The 9,346-nt window shown below is 42.3% G+C and overlaps 1 protein-coding gene across 2 annotated transcripts in view; it reads right to left on the bottom strand.

The window, feature by feature from the left end:
• LOC123061193 (DNA mismatch repair protein MSH5) overlaps window positions 1-9,346 on the bottom strand; it is a 20,366-nt gene that overhangs the window by 2,321 nt on the left and 8,699 nt on the right. For both annotated transcript variants that reach the window (XM_044484146.1, XM_044484156.1), the window contains 15 exons: window positions 8,324-8,425; window positions 8,183-8,227; window positions 7,542-7,619; window positions 6,790-6,840; window positions 6,620-6,701; window positions 2,146-2,219; window positions 1,986-2,082; window positions 1,427-1,523; window positions 1,260-1,349; window positions 1,097-1,161; window positions 952-1,010; window positions 652-728; window positions 398-484; window positions 268-329; window positions 117-178 (listed from right to left, as the gene is read on the bottom strand). In XM_044484146.1, the coding sequence (XP_044340081.1) occupies window positions 117-178; window positions 268-329; window positions 398-484; window positions 652-728; window positions 952-1,010; window positions 1,097-1,161; window positions 1,260-1,349; window positions 1,427-1,523; window positions 1,986-2,082; window positions 2,146-2,219; window positions 6,620-6,701; window positions 6,790-6,840; window positions 7,542-7,619; window positions 8,183-8,227; window positions 8,324-8,425 (1,128 nt within the window). The remainder of the gene's footprint in view (window positions 1-116; window positions 179-267; window positions 330-397; window positions 485-651; window positions 729-951; window positions 1,011-1,096; window positions 1,162-1,259; window positions 1,350-1,426; window positions 1,524-1,985; window positions 2,083-2,145; window positions 2,220-6,619; window positions 6,702-6,789; window positions 6,841-7,541; window positions 7,620-8,182; window positions 8,228-8,323; window positions 8,426-9,346) is intronic.

Here is a 9,346-nt window from a genome sequence, read left to right as displayed (position 1 = left end):
CTGAGCTAGTAAACTATGAAATGATGGTATTAACTTCAAGTGTGGCTGTAAGGAAGATCAGACAGGCAATACTATCAGATTCATAATCAACAGTAACATTTATCCAGCTACCTAACCTTTGGAGGATAATCATAATTTGCAAAATGACTGATAGTCCCTCCAAGCAAACCAATACCATCTGCAAGGAATCAGGAAAGAAAATTAGCCATCTACTCTTAAGTCATGTTGAGGATGGGAGGAAGAATTTCAGATTTTCTGTGGTCTCACCTTCTGTTAGAGTACCCTTACCGAATTCATCTAATAAGCACAGTGATCTCGATGTTGCATGCCTGCAAAATTTCTTTGGTTGTATGTTCAAGATCGCAAGACAACTTAAGGGTGGATACAAATATGATACCTGAGCATTGTTCCAACTTGATGTAAATCAATCATAAATGTTGACTGCTCAGTTGTCATTGACTTGCTTCCCATTGCACAGAATATCCTACAAAACGTTATTAAACATGTCAGATATATAAAACTTCAATCTAGGATTACTACGATAACTGTGTGTCATGAACCGTATACATATTAGCATTTGACCTACAACACTAATACACTAATAATTTCCCCTCAATTCTTCATACTGAAACATGTCATATAAACACAAACCTATCAGTCAATCCAACAACAGCAGAATCAGCAGGAACAAAGCTTCCAATATGAGCAAGAAAAACCACCAATGCAACCTGAAAGCAAATATCCAACGCAACTTGAACTTTATTTCGCAACTTTGAGTTCATGAAAGTAGGAGTTCGTACATGCTCTCCCTAGGAAGTAAAAAAACACAAAATTTAAAGTACATTAACGATCTGATCTGCAGCCATGTTTTAATCCAGAACTAACTGATACAGCCTAAGCATTTGTGCAATTTAGTTTGGGGTGCACAAAGCACTTCTCAGGTAACATTACCTGCTTAATGTAAATGCTTTTCCCTGAATAGTTAGGTCCAGTTATTATGTTTATTCTTCCTGAGATAAAAATAGCCATAAATCATATTCTTGACAATAAGAGAAGTACTAAGTTTAGAATATCAAATATCTTGGGAACTAGCCACCTGCACTGCGGATTTTCGTATCATTTGGAACAAATGTGTCAACGGTCATTTCCTGCAAAGCATGTCTAAATTGTTGTTGAAGTAAGTTCATTGCCTTCAACCATAAGACTGTTAGTAATACCCAACTAACATGTAACATGGGAATAAAAAAAACAATACTAACCTTCCATTCTGTATCTCAAGTATGGAATCCTCAGTTAAGATGGGCCTCACGTAATTGTTTTGGCGCGCAACAATTGCCAATGATAAAATACTAATGTAACAGAACAGGAGCTCGTTAGATCGCCATATTGTCAGTAAGTTGAATGTGTGTAACAAATATGTGCATACCAATCAAGTTCTGCTGCAAAGTTCACTGCTTTTGTCAGTTGAGGTAGAAACTGAAGAACACGGCATACTAGATCCCTTATGATTGCTCTTTCCATGTCTGTCAGCGCAACAACGCCAAAGTCATTATCCATTTGCAGATTTATGGAAATACAAGAAGAATATCCATTGAAACTTCAATAAGACACACATTTAGACCCGTTTTTTTAAAAAAGGTTACATGTAAACTTGAACTATAGAAATTTCTGGAACAAAATATAAAATAGCAAGAAATTGGCAGATGAATATAAAATTACATTCCGAAATCCACAGGCATGTAATATCTGGAGAAGATGGCAAGATAAACTTGTTAAGGTGAAATGCTCACTGTTTGCTTATTCATGGCCTGTAACTTTAAAGGTAAAGTACCATCGAACATCAAGTTCAAAATAAACTCATTTGTAAGTGTAGCTCTATCTTCATCAGGGAAAATATGATTATTGCACCAACAGTATACATAATTCGATAAGAAACCACAGCATTGGGAGCAGAATTAAATAAGTAGATAAATTATTTAAGCTACCAAGAATTTTATGATAAATATCTCCCAGAAGGTTGTCCAGCTCTCTTGTCTTCTGAGTATGGTAGTAGAACCTTCTCTCTTCCCCATCCTCTGAAAACTGATGAGCATAGAACTTATTACACATTAACAATCAAACGAAATAAAACAACACACAGCTTACCGCAAATTCAAAATCTTGAAGTTCTATTAACAAGGCCTCACTTATCTTCTCATCAAAAAAACACATCAAGTATCCTGTTAGTGTCATAAATGGTAAACACATGAGTGTTCTCATTATTAACTTTTAGTTCCTATGAACGATTGCATATTGCATTTTACAAGCACTATCCAGCAACCTGTAACACTCCAGTACCAACTATAGTAAATTAGACAAAGAAACTAGTAAATCACAACCAGAAAGAAGTTTACAAACAAATAGCTAATATTTCCAATCCACATGCAGACCAGACTCAAACCCTTATCTTCTTGCAGATATTGCCTCAAACTTTAATTTGTACTAGTCAAACAAGGAGCTAAAACAAATATTTGAACAATGAACCTAATTACTTAGTCGATGGTCACATACTCACTCCATTCTTATGAACAACAACAACAACAACAACAACAAAGCCTTTAGTCCCAAACAAGTTGGGGTAGGTTGAGGTGAAACCCATAAGATCTCGCAACCAACTCATGGTTCTGGTACATGGATAGCAAGCTTCCACGCACCACTGTCCATGGCTAGTTCTCTGTCGATACTCCAGTCCTTCAGATCCCTCTTTACGGACTCCTCCCATGTCAAGTTCGGTCTACCCCGACCTCTCTTGACATTATAGGCACGCTTTAGCCGTCCGCTATGCACTGGCGCTTCTGGAGGCTTGTGCTGAATATGCCCAAAACATCTTAGACGATGTTGGACAAGCTTCTCTTCAATCAGCGCTACCCCAACTCTATCTCGTATATCATCATTCCGGACTCGGTCCTTCCTTGTGTGGACACATATCCATCTCAACATGTGCATCTCCGCCACACCTAACTGTTGAACATGTCGCCTTTTAGTCGGCCAACACTCAACGCCGTACAACATTGCGGGTCGAATCGCCGTCCTATAGAACTTGCCTTTTAGCTTTTGTGGCACTCTCTTGTCACAGAGAATGCCAGAAGCTTGGCGTCACTTCATCCATCCAGCTTTGATTCGATGATTCACATCTTCATCGATATCCCCATCCTTCTGCAACATAGACCCCAAATATCTAAAGGTGTCCTTCTGAGGCACCACCTGCCCATCAAGGCTAACCTCCTCCTCCTCCTCGTGCCTACTAGTACTGAAACCGCACCTCATGCTATATACAGCTGAGAGCTACTCGGTTTTAGTTCTACTAAGTCTAAAACCTTTGGATTCCAAGGTTTGTCTCCATAGCTCTAACTTCCTATTGACCCCCGTCCGACTATCATCGTCTAGCACCACATCATCCGCAAAGAGCATACACCATGGGATATCTCCTTGTATATCCCTTGTAACCTCATCCATCACCAGAGTGAAAAGATAAGGGCTCAAAGCTGACCCCTGGTGCAGTCCTATTTTAATCGGGAAGTCATCAGTGTCACCATCACTTGTTCAAAGACTTGTCACAACATTAGCATACATGTCCTCGATGAGGGTAATGTACTTTGTTGGGACTTTGTGTTTCTCCAAGGCCCACCACATGACATTCCGTGGTATCTTATCATAGGCCTTCTCTAAGTCAATGAACACCATATGCAGATCCTTCTTTTGCTCTCTGTATCTCTCCATGAGTTGTCGTACCAAGAAAATTGCTTCCATCGTCGACCTCCCAGGCATGAAACCAAACTATTTTTTGTCACGCTTGTCATACTTCTTAAGCGGTGCTCAATGACTCTAACATAGCTTCATGTATGGCTCATCAGCTTAATTCCATGGTAATTAGTAAAAACTCTGAACATCCCCCTTGTTCTTGAAGATTGGTACTAATATACTCCGTCTCCATTCTTCTGGCATCATGTTTACCCCAAAAATGAGGTTGAAAAGCTTAGTTAGCCATACTATAGCTATGTCTCTGAGGCCTCTCCACACCTCAATGGGGATATGATCAGGGCCCATCACCTTGCCTCCTTTCATCTTTTTTAAAGCCTCCTTGACCTTTGACTCCTGGATTCGCTACAAAAATGCCTGTTGGTATCATCAAAGGAGTCGTCCAATTCAATGGTAGAGCTCTCATTCTCCCCATTGAACAGCTTCTCAAAGTACTCCCGCCATCTATGCTTAATCTCCTTGTCCTTCACTAGGAACCGGTCTGCTCCGTCCTTGATGCATTTGACTTGGTCAACATCCCTCGCCTTCCTCACTAGGATCTTGGCCATCTTATAGATGTCCCTTTCGTCTTCCTTCGTGTCTAACCGCTGGTAGAGGTCCTCATACGCCCAACCCCTTGCTTCACTCATAGCTCGCTTTGCGGCCTTCTTTGCCATCTTGTACTTCTCTATGTTGTCTGCGCTCCTATCTAGGTAGAGGCGTCTAAAACAATCTTTCTTCTCCTTAATAGCCTTTTGGACATCATCGTTCCACCACCAAGTATCTTTAGCTTCTCTTTTACTTCCCCTGGACACTCCAAACTCCTCTAAGGCCACCTTACGAATGCAAGTCGCCATCCACATATTGTTTGCATCGCCTCCTTCCTCCCAAGGGCTCTCCTTAATGATCCTCTCCTTGAATGCCTGAGCTCCCTCCCCCTTGAGCTTCCACCACTTCGTTCTAGCGACTTTGGCACGCTTATCCCGCTGGACACAAATCCGAAAGCGGAAGTCAGTCACCACCAGCTATGTCAAGGGACAACACTCTCCAGATATCACCTTACAATCTAGGCACGCATGCCTGTCTTCTCTTCTCGAGAGGATGAAATCAATCCGGCTAGAGTGTTGACCACTACTCAGGCTGCAAGTGGGACTATACATGGGACTCCCACCTTTAGCCCACTTGATCCCACTACGTTTGGTGGGAATCACCAGCCATCCCGTCACAACTTACGCAAACTATGTGGGCACAAGTGGGATCACATTTACTAGCAAATGCACTCACGATGAAGATGAGCCACAACGCGTACAAACACGATCGCCGCAGGCAGCCGAACCAGTAGCTTGCATGACATAATGATGGAAGAGGAGATGGCCGTTGGAGCGGGACACGCCGACAGCTTGGCGGATACTGCGACGGCGGCCCTCCCTTACACTGCCGTCGATGAGGGCGGGGCGGAAGCCTCGGGACGATCGTCGCCGGTTCACGGGAGCCGGTTCTGGGCCCTGTCGAAGCTGGCCACGGAGGACTCGGTCGGCGAGATGGTCTCTTTCTAGGGCACGGCGCTCAATCGAGAGGGGGAGACAAAGGCGCGGCTGGAATGCCGGGGTCCCGACGGGTCAGTGCCGTCGGAGGTGATGAACTGCAAGGTACCTTGGTCGCCTCTGGTGGCGCATGACACGTGCAGGGGTGCGACTGCGCCAACGAGCTGCTGTGGGTTGTAGGTGCAGGAGGGGCCGGGCGGTCTTGGTGTACGAGTAGTGATGAACTCGTCAGGTGCAACGGCACGGGCGCGTCAGGTTCAGGTGCGGTGGAGTTGCCCAACGCGGGGGGCGGTGAGCTTCTGCTCGCGGGGCGCACTTGCATGAACAGGAGGAGAAAATCGTGCCTCGTTGCCCAGCTGCAGGCGGTCATCCCCATACTCACGGTTCAGGTGTTAGTGCGGCTGTTTGTGCTCATCCAGGTGACCAAGCGTTGGCAGCATGCCGGCACGTAGTTGTTGGATGGCATCTCCTCATGGCTTTCAGCGCCGCCTCCGTCGCTCGCGATGAGGGGAGGGAAGGGGCTGGTGGGTGAGGTGGGTTCCCAATGGGTTAATAGGGCTAGCCCACTTAATTTTCCTTTTGTCCAATGGGATCCCACTAATGCAATTTAGGTGGGATGGGCTGATTAGTCCCATTTAATTCCACTCCCATCTGCAGCCTGAACCACTACTAAAAGTCAGCAGGTGTGATTCTCTCTTTTGAAAGAGGGTGTTAGCCACGATCATGTCGTAGGCTAGAGCAAAGCTTAAGACATCTTCTCCTTGATTCCTGATGCCATAACCAAAGCCCCCATTCACCCCTTCATGTACCCACGTGCCCATTGAGGTCTCCTCCTATGAAGAGCTTCTTGCCAAACGGTACACTCCTAACCATGTCCTCCAAGCCTTCCTAGAACTCCCTCTTGGTGTTCTCAATTAATGTTTCTCATGCAACTACATCAAAGTGTAACCAGAGTACCCAGCTGTACTAACACACAAATTTGAGCCGAACTACCAAGGGTAAAAGGAATTTAACTAACGTGTTCTCCTGTAAGATTAACTTTGGACCCAAAAAAAATGCTTGATGACCGAAAAAAATACGTTGATTTCTAAAAAAAGAAAGCAAATTAGTAAGAACCCCTGCTATGTATATTTCATGTTAGTATAGTAGAAACGGAGACCTTCCATAGCATAAATAAAAGAAAGAGGACAAAGCTTGCGCATGCAATAGCAATGTATATCATATGGAGGGCTCGATAGTATCAAATTTAACAGGATAAAAAGAATAAAGTTCTATCTGGGGATCAGCAACAAAAATACCTATTTGGTGTACATAGACAATTAGCGGAGCTTTTCTGCATTCGAGCGAGAAAGGGAAGGAGGCATTTTCATTAGCTGAAACCTAGAAGCAGCTAAACTGTTACAATTTACCGAACAAAGGCATAAAAAGTTGACGCTTCAAATTAAATTCACTTTGGAAGATCCATCACCTGCTCCAGAAAGTCAGGTAATCCTTCATACACCATCCTCAGTTCATCCAACTATATTTCACAAGGAGGTTCATTTGATTAGAAGAACAAGGCCATATCGTTGAGAAAAAGCAAACATACAATACTAGATACCAAACTTAAAAGGAAAATCAAGATATTTTGAAGAACCACAGAAGTTGCCAAGAAGATTTAATGTTATGATGAATTATTATCACATTAAAGAATGGTGTTCAAACTTTAAATAGTACCCACATATGTGCACACCCACCCAAATGTGCAGACAAGGTCCACACAACACAACGATCTGTTCTTATTACCCAATTCGACCAGACCCCTGTGAGCCATTGAAGTACTCCCTCCGTCACATAATATAAGACGTTATTACAACCGATGTACTCACATATTGGTCGTGATAACATCTTATATTATGGGACAGAGGGAGTATTTAGCAAAGCAGAACATAACTATGATTTGAGGAAAATGAAAAAAAAAACTATTTAATAGTGTTATATGGCAATCACCAACTGCAACAACTGAACAGGACGAATACCACAAGTACTGGTTAGGCTCAAGGCAAAGCAATAAGCCTGCTTCAACTATTGCACAAAGAGATGGGAGTTTGATAATTGGCTTTTAGTGATAGATTACAACTAAATGATTATTGAATATAAAGTAAAGTATGGGATCGATTAAAAAGTATAATTTATAGGACAATAGAATACAGCTCCAGGATAAGCACCCCAAGGCCTGACCTCATCACATAAATTTTCTTTCACCAATGTTTCATAGCCTTTTTCCTTACTCCGTTGTACGTCAATGACACCAATCACCTATCAATAATAGATAGAGGTCATCATTTTATGAAAGGTGAAACAACAACAGCAAGCCTCAAAAATCCCCAGAAAAATAAATATGTATTCACTCTATAAGATACTGACATATTATTTGGATAAAATTGTAACACAACCACTCATTCACTGCACAGAGCCACAGATTCAGCAGAAATGTGAATTAACTTCCCAGGAAGAAAAAAATGTTTACCAAGGTCTGAAGCAACAAATTTCACAAATAACTTTTCATACAAGAGTATCCGTAAATCATTTCATGCAAATCTATGCTACATGATGTTAGAAGCCGAGTGCTTGCTGACCACACCAATTCATATAATTCACTAAGATCAGTTGCCTAGTTAGAGATACCAGTAGGCAGATTTGTACAAAGCTATACGGTATAGCATTAACTCATACTATTTCAAAAATTTGAGATGGTCATATTGTTGTATGTAATGATCTAAAATATCACAGCATATCAATGTAAGTCAAAGACAAGGGTAAAACGCATGCACAGACTTTCTTCTGCATTCAAAGTGAGGGACAACGGTACGAGTACTAACCAGATTCGATACATAATCCAGCTCTGCTGTAATTGAAGAATTTGCCTGAAAACATATGCATCCAAGAATAAAGGAACTTCTTAAGTTCAAACTTTCATTAGTTAGTTGTGGAAGTAACAGCACCGGCTTGGAGACTAGTACCTTTTCAACCAAGTCAATGCTCATATGTTGCAACTTATTTGCCAGATGCTCTGATATTCCTACCTCAAAAATCTTGTTTATATGAAGCAAAGAGCAAATGCACTGAAGCAAGAGAAGCGGGCAAAGAAAATTACCAAGAGAAACAAGAGGAGATAAATAACCTACACACCACGTTTGTGCGCCATTGATCAGTAACCTTCAGTGTCCAACACTGGATATCAGATTCATTACAGAACGGTACAAAGCAATAATCAAAACATGCACCATGATAATTGTTCTGTTATTTCCTGCCCAAAATCTTAAGTAGGCGACTTGCCTGAGCATTTACTTAGTTCAACTAGGAAACAGCAGAGGCATGTTCCAAATTTGAGTTCTCCACAAGTACTGTACTAGACATACTTATTAATTCCATTCTGGCGAGCTTCCTAGTTTGGTGTTTGGAATGGAACATTATTATTGGTACCAGAGAGTTCCGGTGTTTCGTTCTGTGCTTTCATATAAAATGGATATATATGCATAAGACACACCGTAAAAAAGATAAAAGGGAAAAAAGGGGATAGATGTTGCTTGTAGGCTGGCATAGACATTGTTGCTCGCGTCCAGCTAGACCTGTCTGATCCCAGTGCCTGGTGACAGCATGCAGGCACATCGCAGAAGAGTCTGTCTTGTATCTAGCTTGTCCAGCTGAACATCCCAGACAACAATACCGCATCGGCAAGGAGCAAGATGTGATGGGAAGCTAACTTTAAAAGAGAGTAGGAGTGATCTTTGTGTGTGGAGGAAAGCATTAGCACAAGAGTTCTTTACTTGAAAGCAGTGCAAAATAAGTTCAGTCAGCCGACAATAGCGTGACCTGATCAGAAGTTTGTTCCAGAATATGTTTCGGTCGGGATGGACAACCTGTACGCAATGACACCTTCCATTTATCATTTTGCTACTTGGAAAGGGAAGCTCCATGATCAAGGGTTGAAATGGTTTCTTGAGACGAGACCAGCTCCTCACCACCACCACCACCCCACCCCC

This window comes from Triticum aestivum, chromosome 1A, assembly GCF_018294505.1.
Source record: "Triticum aestivum cultivar Chinese Spring chromosome 1A, IWGSC CS RefSeq v2.1, whole genome shotgun sequence".
Taxonomy (NCBI): Eukaryota; Viridiplantae; Streptophyta; class Magnoliopsida; order Poales; family Poaceae; genus Triticum; species Triticum aestivum.
Note: the sequence above shows the minus strand (reverse complement) of the source record. Positions and strands in the feature narration are given on the sequence as shown.